The sequence below is a fragment of the Sapajus apella genome, unplaced genomic scaffold (genome assembly GCF_009761245.1).
Source record: "Sapajus apella isolate SASKATOON/1434 unplaced genomic scaffold, GSC_monkey_1.0 scaffold41, whole genome shotgun sequence".
In the NCBI taxonomy this organism is placed as follows: domain Eukaryota; kingdom Metazoa; phylum Chordata; class Mammalia; order Primates; family Cebidae; genus Sapajus; species Sapajus apella.
Window position 1 is genome coordinate 9910934 of NW_022436981.1, and position 19662 is coordinate 9930595.

Genomic DNA, 19662 nt, shown 5'->3' on the forward strand with positions numbered 1-19662 from the left:
TTATCGCCAAAATGAACAGAGAAAAGTTTCATCACACAGATTTGAGCATCAAAAGGAACTTGTAAGATTCAGAGCACAATTGTGAAGCTGATAGCTATGAGAGGAAGGTATTTTACATTTTAGGAACCTGAAATTTAAGTACAAAAGTCAGTATTTATATCCTAAGCACAAGATTCTGGAGCAAAGAGATAAAGTGCTTCCTCAGCCACTCCCATTCCACACCTACCAACAGACTAAAGAGTTCTAAATGGGAGCCAGGCTGCTGCCAACTCTCCCTCCTCAAGCCAAGTCCTACGTGGGAGTGAGGACTTACAACTGCTTTCTCTCTGGAATCTGGGAGGCAGCAGCAAAGCAGATGTGCTCTGAGCTAGTGGCATGGTGGAAGTAAAGGAGAAACTGTGGTGTGCAACAGAGGCATCAGAAGACCACCGAGTGTTCTCAGAGTGGTATGGAGATCAGAATCTGGAAGCTTGTGTGTCCCTAAGATGTGTAAGAGATGGATAAATGACAACCAGTGACCCCTAAAGAGCCCAGAAGTCAGAGGAGGATGCAAAGTGGCCACCACGGCCCTCATGACCAGGGGCTCTTTGGATGGCCGCTCCCTACACATGGCCCTTCCACATGCATTTCTTACTTTTCTTTGTATCTCCAGTGGCTAGCACAGTGGCCAATAAGTATTTGGTTTGTAAAATAACGTAGCTGGGATGATGAAGCAGTAAAGTGTCACCAGGCTACCTCGGTTCTGTTTGCACCATTTTCCTTAACTCTCTATGTAACCAACCTGCAAGCACCATTAATAATAAAACAACTCTAAAACCGGTGCTCTGATGAGGAAATATGAAAAACAAATGATAGGCATATAGAATTCCAAACTCTTTAGTGCCACAAGGTCTGTGAGTACCAGCTGGGACTGGAAACAAACACCTGAAGTATTTTTCAATTATTAATGCTTTATTATATTAGCACTGAATGTATTAATTTATCTCCTAACATTTCAGTATCAAATATAAAATGCAGTGCATGCACACATACATTGTGAATATTTTGTGTTTCCATCCATGCAGGTCTTATTAAGAGTCCTGTGAAGTAGAGGGAACTGGGGATCAATAGGGCTTGTTGCAGAGCACTGGGTAAGGAACGGCATTGCTACAGCTTCTTCAGTTGAGCTGATGTGCCTCTCTCAGCTCACATGGCGGATAAGGGGTTTGACGCAGGTGCAGCCAACGGTCACCAGCAGCTTCTCCAACTGGAAAGAAACAGAGCAGCCTTGGCGCCTCCTCCGGAGGACCAGGGTCTCTTGCTGGATGGGAACGGAATTCATGAAGATGTCTTCCTTTCCTTGAGCATTGACGCAGCCCAGGTGCCTACACTGGGCCTGTACAACTTCCGAGGGGTACCGGTTGGGGTCCCAGGTGACGCTGCAGGAGGAGCAAGCCAAAGCACAATGATGAGGCATGGGGGAGGACGACAGACAGCAAATGAGAGCCCCACAGCACTGGGTGCTCACCTGCAGGCAGGCAGTTCTGCAGGGCTGTGGCATAGGCTCTGGGGCCACACAGCCTGGATGCATACCCCGGCCGCTGGCATTTGCTTACCTTCCTAAGCCTCAGTTTCCTCAACTATGAGATGGGGATTTTCATATACCATTTTCTCATGGGACTGTTGAGAATACTCAGTGATACAAGTACATATAAAATATCTCACTGTACAAATGTTAGGATTCAATTAATGTTAGATCTTTTATTGACATTATTATTATTACAATTATTCTTTTTATTTATTTATTTAGAGACGGAGTCTCGCTCTGTTGCCCAGGCTGGAGTGCTGTGGCGTGATCTCAGCTCACTGCAACCTCCATCTCCTGGTTTCAAACAATTCTCCTGCCTCAGCCTCCCAAGTAGCTGGGACTACAGGTGCATGCCACCATGCCTGGATAATTTTTTTGTATTTTAGTCAAGACAGCGTTTCACTGTGTTGCCCAGGCTGGTTACAAACTCCTGAGCTCAGGCAATCCGCTCGCCTCAGCGTCCCAAAGTGCTGGGATTACAAACACGAGCCACCGCACCCGGCCTATTACAATTATTCTTTATCTTCTGCCTAGATTGAACATCACTAGTCGGTCTTCCATCACTAGTCGGTCTACAGAGCCTGCTGTTTGAAAAGGAAAGCCACAGTCCCAGGGGTCTGTGAATCTCAGTGCTTCTCTCCATTTCTCCTTTAATAGGCCCCTCTGCCTGGAGGCACAAAAACAGCAAAGTTTATCCTGCCAGTTTGCCATTGTACACACTCCACTTGCAGTGTGACAGGACTCCCACCAGGTTACTCAAGGGTGTGTGTCCACTGTCTGAACCCTGAAGGATGGGCAGTGAGCCAAGGCCACCGTGCCCAGCCGAGGAGCAGGCCACTGAGAACCCAAACATCTCAGAGAGTATCTGAGAACCTACCAAGGAAAACAGTCCCATGGCATATATACAGTAGGCAAAGAGCCAGAAAATTCCCTTAAGAACAGCTTAGAGATGGGAGCCAGGCCGGATTTCTAGAGCTGTCCTGCCCTGGGGTGCCCCATATGTAAGTCTTAATTAACTGATCATTTGCTAAGCTGGACTTGTCCAAGTCATTCTTTGGTCTCTCCACATCTTCCCAGTTTGAGGCAGGGGGCATTACAGTCCCAAGTTTTTCTCATAGCACACTCACATGAGACGCTATGTGACAACCACAGAAGCACTTCAATTGTCCCTGGAATATGTTTTTATACTTATGTGTAGAGAGTAGGGGGTGGGGGTGCTTGGTGCTCTAAGAACCTGTATCTTAAGGCAAAAATTACAAGACCGTACCCTGAAGGTCCCCACCTAACATCCCATTTCCCAAACTGGCTTTTCTCCTCCACCCATTCCCACTCCTGAATGGATAATGTCTAATCTGAGTGAATCTCCTTAAACCGACTTTTCTGTTTCCCATTTATCCTCACGCAGAGATTATTATGCAATCTGCTTTCAAGAAGATTATTATGTAATCTGCTTTCCTCTTCTCCAACACAGGAAAATTGTGAATTCCATCCTAGAACTGCATGAAGCAGAAAAAGGCACAGAGTGTATGAGAATGTGGAAGCAAAATATTAGGATCCTCACCACAAAGATGAACCTAGCCCAAGACAAGAAAGATGTGAGCTCCCAGGTAAAGCGAGATTTTCATTGTTAAGAGGATTTTCCCTTTTATTTTTTCTATGTATTCTAAATTTTCTACTTTATTATTAGAACAAGTTAACATATTTTTCCAAAGAATGTGAAGATCAGTCTCATTTGCACTTACGTGTAATTCCAGGGGGAGGTGGAGCGGCGCTCAATGTTACGTAACAAGGGAACACGCTGGTTTGCACTGATGATGCCCATGTCAAGCTTCAGACTACCTTCTGGCACAGACGGGCAACTCTCAGGCTCTTGGAAAAATGTTTGTCCTTCTTTGGGGACTATCTGAGCTGCTGCCTCTCTCAGAAAGGCAAGCCCCAATATCAACAGCAGCAAGTATTCCACCTGGAAAACAGAAGAAGCTGCAATCAGAGACTCACATCACCTGCTAGCAAGAGATGCATGCTCTGGCGGAACTCAGCATTCCTCATCCTTTTATGGGATCAGGGCTTCTCTTTGCACCTCAGTTCCTCACCTGGAAATGGGAACACTCACACATAAAGGTATCAAGGTGCCAAAGTGAGAACAAAACTCATTAGCCTCACTAGTTATTGAAGCCCTCCATAGTCTAAGAGCTCCTAAACAGTGAGACAGAAAGATGCCAGGGTCTGAAATTGGGTTAAAATCCTATCCTGGCTTCCTTGCTGAGCCTTTAAGTTTCTCTTCTTTCCAAGTGGATAATAATGCTCACTTTATGAAACTATTAATGAGATTAAATAGAATATTCTATATAAAACACATATAAATTGTATAACAAAAATAAAGGCTTAACAAATGATAACTCTTGTTTTTATTTCCAACTTTATATCCCATGAATCTCCCACAAAATCCTTTATCTGAGGCACCCTTCCACCTAGAATACACTGCCCCACCTCTGTCTGTCAAAATGCTACCCTTCCATTAAGGCCCAGCTCAGATGTGATCTCCTCTAAGAACAGTCCCTAAAATGGTTCAGTCAGAAGTGTGTTTATTATCCTTAAATTATAAAGCTTTGATCATCTAGCACGCAAGCAGCATTTTTTAATTGTCTGGAAATGTAGTATTTGTGTGCATGCCAGATCTACACCCATTAGATTGCAAGTTCCTGCAGGAGAACGTGCATTTTACACATGTTCCATAAACACTTTTTGAATGAATGAAAGAGTAGGTGACTGAATGAATGAACAAAATGATACAGTTAAATTGAACTATATAGTTAAGCTCACTACATTAAGAAAAACATTATGCAAAACCAACGACAGCAAAGTTCCAATTATCCATGCTAATTGAAAGAAACTGGGGCACTAATGATGCACAACAACAGGGAATATGGAAACTATTTCTCTTTAGCTCTGGAGCACTTTTTTTATTCTTACATTGAAATACCAGTTTAACTGGTGTTATCGGAATGCACAAAGAATGAAGGTGCACTGAAGACTTAATGAAAAGAAAAGTTAAAAATCTTGCCAGCTTCCCTTTGTCACAACCATGCTTTGCTCACCCACCATCGCCACTGACCCTTACTGGGGATGAGCAAGGCCCAGCACCAACTCTCAACATAATACAGAAGAAGAGCTGAAGCTACGTTGCTTTCATTCTCTAGGCTTCACGTTGTTCAGGCTCATACCTTCCCTGAGTTAAGGTAGGAAAGGTGATTAGACATATTGGTTTCAAAGGCCCTCCTTTTCATATTTTGCAGGTACTAGAGACAAAAAACTTACATAAGAGTAAACAAAAAGGTCATAGTGTCCATTTGCCATACTGAGGAAGCAGATACTAAAAAGAAGTTGAAAGCAAGGTTGACCCAGAGAAGTCAGAATAAGGGTGATTTGCCTTCAGATTAACCAGCAATCATCAACTTTCATCCCCCTACAATCATTCATTCATTCAACAACTAGTTCTTGACTCTACAGTGTGGTAGCTCAGGCACGGGCTTCAGAGTCAGAAGTCCAGGGTTTGTAACTCAACTCTGGGACTCTTAGAAGCTATGATTCTGTTTCCTCCAACAAACAATGTGAAGATTAAATAGAATGATCCATATAAACCATGAAGAACACTGGCAGCATATGATAAGTATCCATACAGGTGACTGTTGCTAACTCTATATTGTTATACAGTCTACACAGTGGACTAGATAGATGTGGAATTTACGCTCATATACCTTCTGTATTGACAAAGTGCTATGGCCTTTTTTTTTTTGAGACAGTCTTGCTCTGTTGCTATCAATCACATCTTTAGAGTTCTTAAGTAAATTCCCCCTTTGTGTTTTCTCTTTGCTCTTCTGTGTCAATTCACTGAATCACTATTAATTTTCATTATGAAAGCTTTTAAATACATACATTGGGGTTATATGATTTAGCAATAATTACCATGCTTTTAACAAATCATTATTACATTTGCTTAGACTATTTTAGAAAACACTTTTATATCGCTTTAAACACTGGATTCTCACAACTACCTGGTGAGGTAGACAGGGCTAGTATTACTTATCCCAATTAGCCAGGTAAAAGAGTTCTGTCCCAGAGGGAACAAATAATTTAAGTTCATCAGCCTATGAGAACCAGTCTGGGGACTCAGACCTGGGTGTCAGTAGTCAGTGCTATTGCCATTGAAGGTCATTTTTATTATTATCAACATTAATCTTAGCTTTGTCTCATTAGATGAGCCAAACATTTTAAGCAACGTGACAGTTGTACTAGACGTGAATAAGTGTTGTAAGTCACATAGCTCTTTATCAGGAAATCAGATAATGTCTGCAAATTACTCCAATTTGCTCCATAAAGCTTTTGATCTGAGCTGTAGATTTTAGTGGTTATGTAATACAGAACAGGGGCTCTGATAAGGCTGCTGCTGTTCTTAAGAATGATTTTAAACAGCACCTCTCAGAGAAATTCAGAGCATTGTACAGACTTGAATTCTTATATGCCACCTATAAAGCAGATGAACAGATATCACTCTGAATCTGCAGAAGAGGGGAGAGAGGCAAGGGAAAGCACCAGGTGAAGGTGGGCTATAACAGGACACCAGCCTTCTCAGCCTAGCTTTGCACCTCACTCTCATGTGAGCCCAACTGAACAATCTGAACACACCCCCTGTACTCACCTGCAATGTGAGTTGTCCCAATAAGCACCAGTTGGCCAACCTCTAAGTCCATGAGAATTTGCCTCAACTACTTACTGAGGATGTCCATCTGCCTGCACCTCTCAACTTCTAATCCCATTCTAATGCTCCTTGCACTGTTATGTTTCTTGCTCACAACCCAACAGATTTCTTCAAAGAAACTAGAAATAGAAATAGCTAAGGAGCACAAAGCTACTCAACAGAATTGATCAGATGCAATGGCTTTAAATCCAGAAATCTTGCCTCTGAACCATTCAAAGAGAAGCACACTGTGGTTAGAGCCAGAAAGCTTAGATTGGTGTGCCAGTTCTTGTGCTTACAGTATCCAGCAATGTTAAATAAATCACTTAACAATTGAGCTTTTGATCATCTGTATAAAATGGAAAGTATCCCCACCTACTTCAGTGAATTGATCAGAATTTCCAGGATAATAATAACAATATTACTATGAGTAGTTAACATTTACTGAATGCTTTCCCTATCATTATCAGTGTTGTTTATTAGAATGGCCAAATTAAATAAAAACTAAGCATATACAAATCTGCCTGTACAGAGTATAGACTCATTTATTCTCAATGATATTAATTAATCCTCCCAATAAATGCCATGAGAAAGATGCCATTGTTATTCCCACTGTATAGTTGAGGAAACTGAGGTACAGAGAAGCTAAATAACTTACCCAAAATCCTACATTTAGCAAGCAGTGGAGCCAGGTCTGCCTGACACCAAAGCCTGTGCCTCTAAATATAGCACTTTGCTGCGTTGCATGTAATCTCTAAAATAACACATAAATATAAAATAAAATGTATCATTGCTGCATGCCATGAATGTTTTATGATATTCAACCTCTTTTAAGTTGTATGGCTTGTAAAAAGAGAAAAAAAGGAAATTATCTAAGCCAATAATATGATGCAGGATTGCCTAACCCCTGTTTTCATGTGCCTCTATAGTAAATTCTTCCCAGGCCTTGTCTGACTAATTCCAGGCAAGATTCCACCAGACCTGCTGGGGCTAGATTTTCATTGCATTAACATCTCTCTTTCCTCCAAGAAGAATGAGATGATGCAAAATAAATAAGTAAATAGCAATCAGAGACATGGGAAATTTCCCTTCTCGAGGAGCTGTCCAAAGTCAACACTGGATGATTTCACTTCTTCCATCCAGGGCACTCCTGCAGTCTCAGGGGAATCATTCAACCTCTTGAGGCCCCAGTTTCCTTGGTCTATATATATAAAACCCCTAAAGGGCTGGCTAAGCTTCCACCATGAGATAAGAATTTTAGGCCAACCTAACTCTACAATGGATGGCCACAAGCAGGAGAGAACATGCCAGTTGTCTGTGATGCCAAGGACTGCACATGCTAACACTACCTGAACAAAAGCCATCGGATGAGGAGCTGTGTTTTTTTACCCCATTATAACTTTTCTAGTTATTTTTTTCTTTTTCTCCATCAGACAGGAGTCAAAATTAAAGTCATCTCTGTTTTTAAAGAAGTAATTCCAAAAAGACCCCAATCGAGCCTAATTCCTGAGAAATCTGCTTTCCTGAAATCCTAGGCATGACTGTCCTTAAACCAGAATGATTGCTGCTACTCACCATGGCTGTGACATGCAGGGTCTTCACTGTCATCTTGCGCTGGTTGCTTGCTTTGTACAGGAAGCTCTTTCTGTGAACGTATCTTCCTGTGTATGCCTGTGTTCTATCAATGAGAGTACCTGCTTGTTTTATAGCAATCACTGCCCCTGTTTCAACTGACCTGCTTACTGCCTTTAAGTTGTGGTTGACCCAGAGTTACTGACGAATGCATGGGTTTTTTTTTTTTTTTTTTTTTTTATTTCATTTCCTGAAGGGGAACCAAAGGGGACCCTAAAGAAAGGGATGACAGGAAAAGGATGAAATTTTTATTTCCTCCTACCCTACTTCCACCCCCATTGCCCACAAATCAAAGCAAAATTTTTAAACTAATTTACTACAGAGATGAACCAAGTTAGAAATTGTTGTCAAATCTTTTTTGTTCTTCCGCAAATTGCCAACACCCTTGTCACGCACCATATGTTCTACTTTCTAGTCATGCAATATGCATCATGATTTAAATGGGAGAAATCTCATCCTTAGAGGAACCTTGGTACTAAACTAGAGGACTATCATTAGCTCCATTTTATGAATGGGAAGACAAAACCAAAGAAATGAAAGACATCAATTAAATATTCAGAAATGATATCCCCTGGTAGTTTTGTTACCCCCCTGAATTAATTATTTTTAACCCCATGGTTAGACCCCTACTGGTGCTTAATAAATAATCACTATTAATTGTGTTGAAAAAACAAACTGTTTTCCTCGCTCTCACACCACAACCAGTAACACAAAAGACTTCTGTGACCAAATATCTGGGGATTTCTCTCCAACAACGAGCAAGCAATCAATCCTGTATCCAACGCCACCTGAGCATCTTCTAATCCAATTCAATTTTGACACTGTCTCCAGGTAGGTAGAGTCAGATTCCATAGGCTAAGGGCTCAGTCCCACAAAACTGCTCCCACTTTAAGCAGTAGTCACAAGTTCAAGCCTCTGGAACTTCTGACCAACTGGCCTTAAGTAGAGGTTCCCACAAACCTCTTGAGTTTGATTAGGCTTGATTCATTTGTTAGAACAGCTCACAAAACTCAGGGAAACACTCATTTATATTCACCAGCATATTGTAAAGGATATTTTCAGCCAGATGAATAGATACATAGGGCAAGGTTTGAAAGGGTCCCAAGCACAGAAGTGTTCATTCCCATGAATCTGGGGTGCACCACCCTCCCAGCACAGGGATGAGTTACTGTTTACCTTTCTTAGAGCCTCCACAAGTTCAGTGGTCCAAAGGCTCTTCATAGCTCATCCTCTTGGGTCTTTTATGGAGTCTTCACTGGGCTGACATGATAAAAACAGGGAAAACCGTGCATAAATGTGATTGGATAAAAAGGGCATAACCTGATATTAACAGGTTGAATGAGGAAACCCACCAAGGCCTGTCTGTTCAGATTCTTCTTGGCCTCCCTGAGCACCATTCCTTCCTCCTGGGTAGAAGGGAGGACCCTTCCTGAATTGAGGGTCTCATGGCCTACGATTAGACAAGGTATATTAAATAATTTATTTACGACCAGCTCCAAGATAAAAGGTGTGGGGGTGATGTTCGATGAGAGGATATTTTCAGTTTCTATGGCCTTGGGGAGAAAAAGGAACAGGTGAAAGGTGGGCAGGAGAAGTTCAGAGAGAGAGACTCTTTTCTCTGAGGCCTATTTCTTAGGCCTAAAGTGCCCCAACATTACAATAAAAGACTATCTTTTTCACCTTTATTGCCCTGAAGTTGTCTGAAGCTGCTTCAGGAACCAAAGACAAAAAAAAGGCCAAATCCCCTAACAAAAGATAGGCTTATTATTTTTGTCACTTAGGATATAATGAGGGTTGTGGGAGTTATGAACCAGGAACCATGGGCAAATGTATATCTATAACATCACATTCATATAACACATAAATGCCCATTACCTTGGCTATCTCTGAGAATGATTTTTTTTTTAACCAAAATGAATTAGCAAATAAAAGCCTTTAAATGCAAGGTTGGCAGCCCTGGCACTGCAGCTGGGGCAGCAGAGCCAGGACAGCCCAGGAACTAACAGACTGAGGGACAGGCAGACTGCCCATGGCTGACCCGCCAAAGCCCATCAGCCCGCTCAAGAACCTGCTGGCTAGCGGCTTTGGTGCTGTGTGCCTGGTGTTCATGGGGCACCCTCTGGACACTGCCAAGGTCCAACTGCAGACACAGCCACTGAGTTTGTCAGTACAGCCTCCCCTGTACTCTGGGATCTTTGACTGTCTCCCGATGACTCTTAGGGCACCATGGAGCTATATCAGGGAATGGCTGCCCCTATCATCGGGGTCACCTCCATGTTTGCTGTGTAATTCTCTGGGTTTGGTTTGGGGAAGAAACTACAACAGAAACACCCAGAGGATATGCTCAGCTATCCCCCGCTATTTGCAGCTGGGATGTCATCTGGTACATTTACCACAGGCATCATGATCCCTGGAGAACCCATCAAGTGCTTGTTACCGTTTCAGGCTTCTTCAGGGGAAACCAAGTATACTGGTACCTTGAACTATGCAAAGAAGCTGTACCAGGAGTTTGGGATCCAAGGCATCTAGAAGGGACTATGCTTACCCTTATGTGAGATGTCCCAGCTAGTGGAATATATTTCACGACATATGAATGACTGAAAAATATTTTCACTCTGGAGGGAAAGAGGGTCAGTGAGCTCAGTGTGCCTTGAATCCTGGTGGCTGGGGCAGAGCAGGAATCTTCAACTGGGCTGTGGCAGTCCCCCAAGATGTGCTCCAGTCTCCCTTCCAGACTGAACCTCCTGGGAAATATCCTAATGGTTCTGGAGATGTGTGAGGGAGCTGATCTGGGATGAAGGAAGCACATCCTTGTTGATGCAGTGATGACCTGAGCCTTCCCCGCCAATGCAGCCTGTTTCCTTGGCCTTGATGTTGCCATGAAGTTTCCCAATTGGGCCACGCCCAACTCATGAGGCTGAAGGCTGCTCAAGACTTCTGGATACTAGAACTGTTGCTGAGAAGGAAGAGTAGTGGGCAGAACTAAGCAGACTTGGAGAGCGAGGGAAGGGAGATGGCGGGATCACAGCTTTCATGGACTTGGTGAGACTATTGTCTTAATGACATCTTCTACCTTGTATAACTTGGGTGTGTCATTTTGAAACTTGAATTCATTCCTGTCAATGCAAGGAACCGTAAGAGGATTTGGGGATCTATTAGCTTCTAGACCAGATACTACCTGTGGCAAGAATGCTGCCTGCCGTCTGGCTCTACCACACCCAAAGTGTTTCTCATTAAAGGGGTAATCTTAGCTTCTCACTGGAGGCACTTTGCATGTTTTCAACCAGCTGACCAGGAGCTGAGATGTTCTTCAATCCCCAGCCAGGAACACCCACTTGATTTCCAGGGTGCCACCTAATCCTGGGCTGCACATGGGGAAGTGGACTTGAGGTCCACATCTGTGTCCAAGTGGACTGGGCATACATGCCTAGGAAGAGATAACCCGTTAGCTGTTGGATTTTGCCTTTTTTTTTTTTACACATGAAAGTAATCAAAAGTAAAACTAGAGTAGAGTGCCTAATTTCCCAGAAGCAGGTGAAGAACTTTTCCTCCTATGCAGTGAGGACAGTTCCAGCCTGTTGGGATAAGTGAGAAAGCCCAGGGTGTAGGAAGGCTCTTTTTGCACACTCTTTTCTCATGAGAACACCGTATTTTAACAAGAAACAATAAACGTTCTTTCTAATTTTTAAGAAAAAAAAAGAAACCTTTAAATGCTCTGACGTGTAATTTTAAATGACCTGCAAAAAGTTAATTCATCTCAGTTCAGTTCAAATTGTCAAATATTTGTTAAACACATTCTACATGTCGGGCATTGGGCCCTAGAGATACACAGACATCCCCCAAAAAATAGTAACTTATTTTATGACCATTAAGATCAGGTAAAATTACATATAATCTTTTCACAAGGCAGGACACATTCTGGCAGGGCAAAGTTATTTGCCTCTAACTCAGCACATTTGAATAAATTTTCACCATTTTCTTCACCTGAAGAAAATAGAGAGAAAGTTGTTCTTAGGTTCCTTGGAAGGCCCTCCAAAACTGATCAAAAGTCTGTGATCACAGGCCTTCCATCCACCCTGCTCCCCTCCATGCCTGTGCAGTCCTCTGCACCTCTCTCCGAACAGCCAGAAATGTAACTTCTGCACAAAGACTTCCTCAAATTACCCTCTCAGGCATTGTTCCCTTCCTCAACTTCTTGTGCTGATACTTTATGTATCTTTCCCTCACAGACATGTTTTAGGAGAGATCTCTGGGGTCTTTATGTTTGGGTAAATTTACCCGCCTCCCAATAATCTCTACCAGCCTCCTTCTCCAAATATACATTCTCAGAAAAAACAGTGTCTTCTATGCAAAGACAGACTCAAGTCCCCTAGCCAACTCCTTCCAGCCAGACTGAAGCCCCTAAGCCCATCTTATGGAGAATTTTCAAGGCCTACCCGGGTGTGACCTTCCATGTGCACAGAGGAGCTAGCTCCATGAAATCAAGAGCCATGTTTTCATCTCTGCTTGTATCACTCATGCTCCTAAAGCAACATGTGCAATACGCCTTTAAGTGTGTACTAAATTGAGTGGATTGAGTCACTAATTTTCTTCAATGCCATACCTCAATGCCATACCTTCAGTGCCACACCTCAATGCATAGAAGAATATGCCAGCTCTCCTGAAAGAAGGAATGAATAAATCAGTTGGAACTAAGAGTACCTAATTCAGTACAAGAGGATTTGCTGGATTGCAGGGAGTGCGGGGAACAAAATGGTTCTTCATGTAAGCAGGAGGCCACACTGACCTTTACTAAATTTAGTCACAGTTTTCCCCCTTGAGGTAAAAACAACTGTCTTATCAGGATGCCAAACTAGTAACTGGCTATCACTGAGTTCAAACTGAATCAACAGATCCAGATCCTTATCTCATCTAACATTCACTGAGCACTTCCTATAATGCAAATCATGTGCTAACACCAGGGACACAGTAATGAACATTTGATGGGCACACGCTGTCTATGGTGGAACTCTTCCCTGACGGGCTCTGTACCACTCAGGATCTAAGCTGACACCAGCTTTAAGAGTTTCAATAATGCATCGGAGCCATTATTCAATACACTGACAGCTAGACCACTACAGTCAATTCCAAGAGCCCCACAAAAAAGAGATACCAGAACACTCTGTTGCCTCAGCAATGAGCTACACAGCCTCAAATGTGACAAAATATTATAGTTCATCAAATAACCAAATCAGCAAGATGTTTTCATGACCTCATATGTGCTTGGAGCCATGATACGTTTTCTTGGGGCTACTATCACAGGTAATGGACTACTATTACAGTCTCTGCCTTAATGAGGTTAAAATAATTGTGGGAAAAAATGAACACACACATATAAACCAATAAGATAATAACATGAGATTACTGGGAATAATGAAAATATAAAGATATACATTTAGTTTTACAAATCCAACTTTTAAAAGGTTTTATTCTCATTTTAAAAAGGAACATCTAGCCAGGCATGGTGGCTCACGCCAGTAATCTCAACACTTTGGGAGGCCAAGGCAGACAGATCATTTGAGGCCAGGAGTTCAAGACCAGCCTAGGCAACATGGCAAAACCCTATCTCTATTTAAAAAAAAAAAAAAAAAAATTAGCTGGGTATAGTGGTGCACACCTGCTGTCCCAACTACTTGGGAGGCTGGGGCCAGAGGATCACTTGAGCCCAGCTACTTGGGAGGTTGAGGATGCAGTTAGCAGAGATTGTGCCACTGCACTCCAGCCTGGGTTACAGAGTGAAACCCTCTCTCAGAAAGAAAAAAAGTGCATCTAATCAAGATATGCTACTGCAACATGACAGTGTATCTTTAGCTACAGAAATTCATGCCTTGAAGTGAAGAGCTACCATAACAAAAAGCCATGAAACAGTGGTCAGGTGACATGCAATAATGGCAATAAAACTGCAGGCTGGACAAATGATAATCCATGCTCTACAATGGCAACACATTTAGTTAACCCACTGCCTGCAATAATTTGAGAGGCAGCTCTTGTACATAATAAACTTGAAGCTCTAGAAAAAGAGATTAGAAAACAATGTTAGTTGCGTGTGTTTGGATACTATTGTCTGCATTTGGCAAGGTAACACCTGAAAAAGATGAGCTCAGGAAAGAGTTGGCAGGTTGATAAACAAAAATGAAAGGAAATGAAGAGAGTACAGAAATTCAGAACCCTAATTAGCCAGGCGTGGCGGTGAGTGCCTGCAATCCCAGCTACTGTGGAGGCTGAAGCAGGAGAATCGCTTGAGCCTGAGCCTGGAGGCAAAGGTTGCAGTGAGCCAAGATCACAGCACTGAATTCCAGCCTGGGCAACAAAAGCAAGGCTACATCTCAAAAAAAAAAAAAAAAAAAAAAGGAAAGAAATTCAGGCGCTGTAAAGATGCAAGAAAATTTAAAAATAAAAAATAACTGTTTCTATCCCTCAAGGGTAAAAGAGAAGATTCAAAATGCCTTTGAAGGAGAAATGCAAAATAAAACCTTTCAACCAAGTAAATTACTAAAGGGCAAGAATTAGAATGAAGCATCTGGAAACCTTTCTTAATTAAAAGGTTAAAAGTATAAACTTATAGTTCTAGTAATCTGCCATCAAATCAAGAGAGAGTTATAGGAATGAAGAGACAAAGAAATAGAAATATTCTAGGAATTACGCCACAAAAAGAATTGAGCAAAACTCCATCTCAAAAAAAAAAAAAAAAGAATTGACTCAGATGAGAAGTTTACTAAGTTTTTGAGAGAGCTCTAGAAATTAATCAGAAACAAATCCTCAGCTCCCCAACCATCAGGGAGCAAGAACTAAAGCTCTAAGAAAGCTATATTCACCGACACCATGTCAGATGTGGCCAAAGAGATTACAGAGAGAAAAAAGAAATTTGTTAAACCTTCCACGAAGTGGAGCCAGGGACCACAGAGTAAAAGGGAAGTAAGCCTCTCCCAAAAAGCAGAAAACTACAGACCCCACAAACTCTATATCATTCCTGGGTTTTTTTCCCTTTTAATGCAAAACATTTTCAGTTACAGAGTTTTTTGAACCTACTAATTCAATGTTTTCTATTTGTTTGAGTCAAATATTCAAAACCATTATACATTTCTTAGAATCTCCACAAAATCACAATTCGTAGAAACTAACCCTTCTTTTTAAATGTAATGACTAGGTATGAGTGTGGTACCTCACGCCTGTAATCCCAAAACTTTGGGAGGCCGACATGGGTGGATAGCTTGACCTCAGGAGTTGGAGACCAGCCTGGGCAACATGGTGAGACTTTGTCTCTACAGAAAAATATAAAAATTAGCTGGCTGTGGTGGTGCGCCCCTGTAGCCCCAGCTACTCAGGAAGTTGAGGAGGTTGAGATGAGAGGATCGCCTTAGCTAGGAGGTGAAGGCTCCAGTGAGCTGTGATCGTGCCACTGCACTCCAGTCTGGGCAACAGAGCAAGACCCTATCTCAAAAAATAGTAATGATTATTTGTCAGATGAAAAAGCTGTGCTAGGGCCTTCATATGCCAATATTTGTGTGAGTAGAAATTACTTGGGGCTTAGGTAAACAAAAGATTAAAAAAACACAGAAGTCCTCCTTTCCCTTCTGTCTCTACAGTTGTCTCTCATTCATTCTCTCTTTCTCAAAGTATGCAATTTCTGATCTTCTGGTGAAAAACAAGCTGGGAGAGAGAGCAGTGAAAGAAGGGGATCAGAAGCAAAAGCTGAGAAAGAAAAGGAGAAAAAAAGACATAGGAAAGGAGTTTTCCCATAGTGCTGTGTGAGGATCCTGGGTGGAACACGGTTTAAGTCAACAGAGAAAGTTCCAGATCACATGAGGGACCTCTCAATTCTGAATCTATCTTGTAGACCTGTGAAGGCTTTTACATTCAAGTTCTATCTACCTGTTAGCAAAAACAACAAACACTCACTCTGTACCAGTCTCTGTGCTGAGTGAGAGGAAGAAAAATTAAAGTGCTACCAAAAAAAAAATTTTGCCATAACAGTTTTCTCCTTCTCAGAGAGCTGCGAATTTTATGTCAGACCAGATGGCACTTCTGTCTTGAAGAGAACCTACCTTTTTGGAAGTGCAAAGATAGGGCCTATTCCAGGGTAAAGACAGAGAAATTGCTACACATAAAAAATAATGTCAGGCACAGCGGCTCATGCCTGTAATCCCAGCACTTTGGGAGGCTGAGGTGGGAGGATCATTTGAGGCCAGGAGTTCAAGACCAGCCTGGGCAACAGAGAGACCCCCGTCTCTACAAAAAAAAAAATTTTTTTTTAAATGCTGGGCATGGTGGCATGTGCCTATAGTCCCAGCTACTGAGGTGGGAGAATCTCTTGAGCCTAGGTGGTCAGGGCTTCAGTGAGCCATGATCCTGCCACTGCTCTCCAGCCTGGGCAAAAGAGCAAGACCTTGTCTTCAAAATAATTATAATAATAGGAATACTAATTAACCCTAGAGAAAAGAGAAATGAGGAGAGCTGCTAGCCAGAAACTCCTAGTAGCTGAGATGACCAGGGAACTGAGTCAGGAGCCTCATATTCAAATTGTTTCAGTGTCTATGTTGTGCTTTAATTCTTTAATTCTCTTCCAATATTTCCATGTCTAAGGTAAACCTCTTCACATAACAACCGGCTTATGACGTCTACATGGAGCAAAGTCTTATAGGTATATATACATATGCGAGGGGACAACAGCCTCCAAAGGGGAGGCAGCACATATGGATAGAGCAAGATTTGGAATGAGAAATTTGGCTCTTTCTTACCCCTCAATCCTGCAATCTAGGAGAATCTTACTCCTCAAAAAGTTTGGTTCTGGGAATAGCAGCATCTAGCTTGTTAGTTCCTGGGAGCTTGTTAAAACTGGAGACTCTCCAGCCCCCGTCCCAAACCTACTCAATCAGGCTGCATTTTCACAAGATGCCTAAACGATTCATATCACATGAAAGTCTGGGATGTACCTCATTAGGGAACATTAGGGAAGGTGCCGAACGAACTTCCCATAAAATTGCAGTGAGGTTCATGGAACACATTACATTTTCTGAAACAGAAATTGAGACTCAAGTATACTTGAAAGGCTATTGGGATTTTTAAAAAATAGTAATTTAAATCTCAGAGCTTCACTCCCTCATAACTAAGAACTGTCCCTATTTTGGAAGGTTCATTGGCAAGCATGGGGATGAACAGAACAGTAGGAAACTGAGGCTATTCTTTGCCAACATTTGGCAGCAGCCTCTGTGGGCGAGGCCTGTCCTTGCAACTGCGAGCCGGGGGCAGCTCCTCAGGGTTCCGTGCAGACTTTCACTTACTCAGCAGCCAAGCTGATTTCCTGCGCTGAGGTGGATGGAATTAATCAACACGCTGCCTTCTAGAATGCGATGCCTGGGGAAAGCCCAGCTGAGCACCTGTCAAACGCTGTCACATTTTCCGGGCTTCCTCCCACCGAAATTTCTCCTCAGCTTGACGAACCTGGGATCAGCAACTTTTGCTCCTGTCCTTTCCCCCCAGTCTTCATACTGACAACCAACAGAGTTTTGGGTTGGTGGGTGGGGGCCTGCCCTCCAACCTCATTTATTAAAGCAAATTTCTTTCCCAAACCCTCCACATGCAGCACATTCAATTTTCGGCTTTTGCTCCACAAAATAGTTTGAACTTCTGAGTCATCACCCTCTCCAGGCTAGTGTCTGGTTCCTGGAATGACCGTTTCAGTCCTGCCCACTTGGGTTCTACCCACCTCAACGTCCATGTCCTCCGACCAAAACCCGCTCCTGTCTTTCCTTCTTCCAAACTCTCATCATACTTTCATTTCATTTAGCAATTAACTAGAGACAACGAGAGACAACTTTTTAACTGTCTACTTGAATGGCATTTGTATGTGCTTCGGCTTTTTACATTTTAAAGTGTTTATTCCCGATCTGCTCTCTGGATCTTAAACTTCTTGAAAGAGACAACTGTGACTTCTTTCTGCCTTCCCACCATTCTCACACCCCTACCAAATTCTTCTACCCAAAGCTGTATTTATTCACTTAATTTGATGTCAATATTAGTTTATTTCTTCTTCCACCTAATTTCTTGCTACCTTCAATTTCTAATATATTAGTTACTCACAAAGTTGTCAACAAAATTATTAAAGTGGAAATGTTCTGGAGAAAATTTATACCACATATTATTTCAAAAATTTAGAAATTTTTCAAAAGGGAGAGAGAATGGAATGTCTCTAGAGCACCATGGCTTGGTGAACATCCGGTAGTGACGTTCCAGGGTGGAGTTACGCACTGAGGGGTGTTTGGATTGGACCTCTAAGGTCCCTTCCAACTTTGTGATCCTATGGAAATTCAGGAAAAAAAAAAAAAAAAAAAATGATATGTCATTTAAAGATACAATTCCAGTCTTGGAAGTAGTAGTGTCTGTGTGTGTGCACGTGCATGCACATGCACACATGTATATGGGGTGGGGTAATATATCTTCTGCCCTCTTCAGTTTTTTCCTCCTTCTGTGGAAAACAATTGTATGACTCCAAATGCTAAAAATTCCAAGTGTCATAACTGTATGTTTCCCATGAAGATCCAGATTGAGAAGAGAGTAAGAAGGAGCAGAGGAAATACAGTGAGAGCACTGAAACAACCACACTTCTAAGAAATGTGTTACTTTCACTCTGGCACAGATCTGACTCAGAATGACGATTCTCAGGTTCCCCTAATTTCCATTGAAATGCTGTAGAAGGTTCCCCCTAATTTCAGTTGAAATGGGTTTCCTGTGAGGGACAGTTCTTCATCTCGGTAGAGGTAAGGGCATGAAGGATGTATGAAGGGCAAAGGAGAAAAAAATGAAGAGAGAGAGGTACCTGAGAAGGAAAAGTGGAACCTACCTGCTCTTCCCGTATCTGCCCTCCGGGCTCCAGAGCAGAGGGCAGGAGCTCCTAAGTTAGCAGGGCTCATTCCACTGCTCTCTCTAATGCTTTTGACCCTGAGTGGGACTGGGGACCGGGTAGTATCAAAGGAAAGTGGATGAGAAAGGACACCAAGGAAAAAATAAAGACGTAAGGTTCTTGGCTATGCATAGCCCAGCCTTTGTTTAAGCAGGAGAGAAGGCTTCTTGTAGATTGCACATTTATGTTGATCATGCAGATTTGCATTAAACAGCTCAGGAGAATACCACTACCAACTTTGTTATTCTGTGACATCTCTAATACCTTATAGGCTATCCCTAGACCTGGCAAGCCATTAGTTTAGCCATCAAGTCAGGTAAGACATCTCATCTTTGATATCTGCAGCTACCATAGATTTCAGGAGCCATACAGGTCTTTAAAAATAATCTGGTCCGACCTGCTCAGCTGATGATGGGGGTTGAATGGCTTTCCCATAGATAGCCAGTGGTGGAGAAGCCTGGCCTGGACCCAGCCCTCTTGACTCCCCCCTAGACGCTATCTACAAATAAAGGGATCACTCTCTCCAACTCTCTCAGGGCCATTTTTCTCCGGTCTAACACAATCAGCTCTTTAACAATGTGCTGACAAAGGAGGGAAATGATTATAGTACGAACAGCCCTGAGCTCCACCTCCTGTCATCACGGGGACATTAGATTCTCATAGGTGCTCGAACCCTATTGTGAACTGCATGTGCAAGAGATCTAGGTTGTGCGTTCCTTATGAGAATCTAATGCCTGATGATCTGAGGTGGAACAGTTTCACCGGGAAATCATTCACTCTCCAGCC

General features: G+C 42.4%; 1 protein-coding gene and 1 pseudogene across 1 annotated transcript; one reads left to right on the forward strand and one right to left on the reverse strand.

Moving 5' to 3' along the window:
- Window positions 1–927: 927 nt before the first annotated feature.
- Window positions 928–7913, reverse strand: IL17F (interleukin 17F). Its single transcript, XM_032299376.1, has 3 exons — window positions 7881–7913; window positions 3310–3560; window positions 928–1418 (listed from the first exon to the last, which is right to left on the reverse strand). Exons 1-3 carry the CDS (start codon window positions 7911–7913, stop codon window positions 1181–1183), a joined length of 522 nt encoding a protein of 173 aa, XP_032155267.1. The 3' UTR covers window positions 928–1180.
- Window positions 7914–9910: 1997 nt separating this feature from the next.
- On the forward strand, window positions 9911–10871 carry LOC116565822 (annotated as a pseudogene).
- The last annotated feature ends 8791 nt before the right edge of the window (window positions 10872–19662 follow it).

Coding starts and splice junctions, on each gene's coding strand:
- IL17F (XM_032299376.1), bottom strand. CDS start 7,913: ATGACAGTGAAGACCCTGCATGTCACAGCCATG. Junction 3,561..7,880: donor CCCTGCATGTCACAGCCATG/GTGAGTAGCAGC, acceptor AGGTGATGTGAG/TCTCTGATTGCAGCTTCTTC. Junction 1,419..3,309: donor ACCTCCCCCTGGAATTACAC/GTAAGTGCAAAT, acceptor CTCCTCCTGCAG/CGTCACCTGGGACCCCAACC.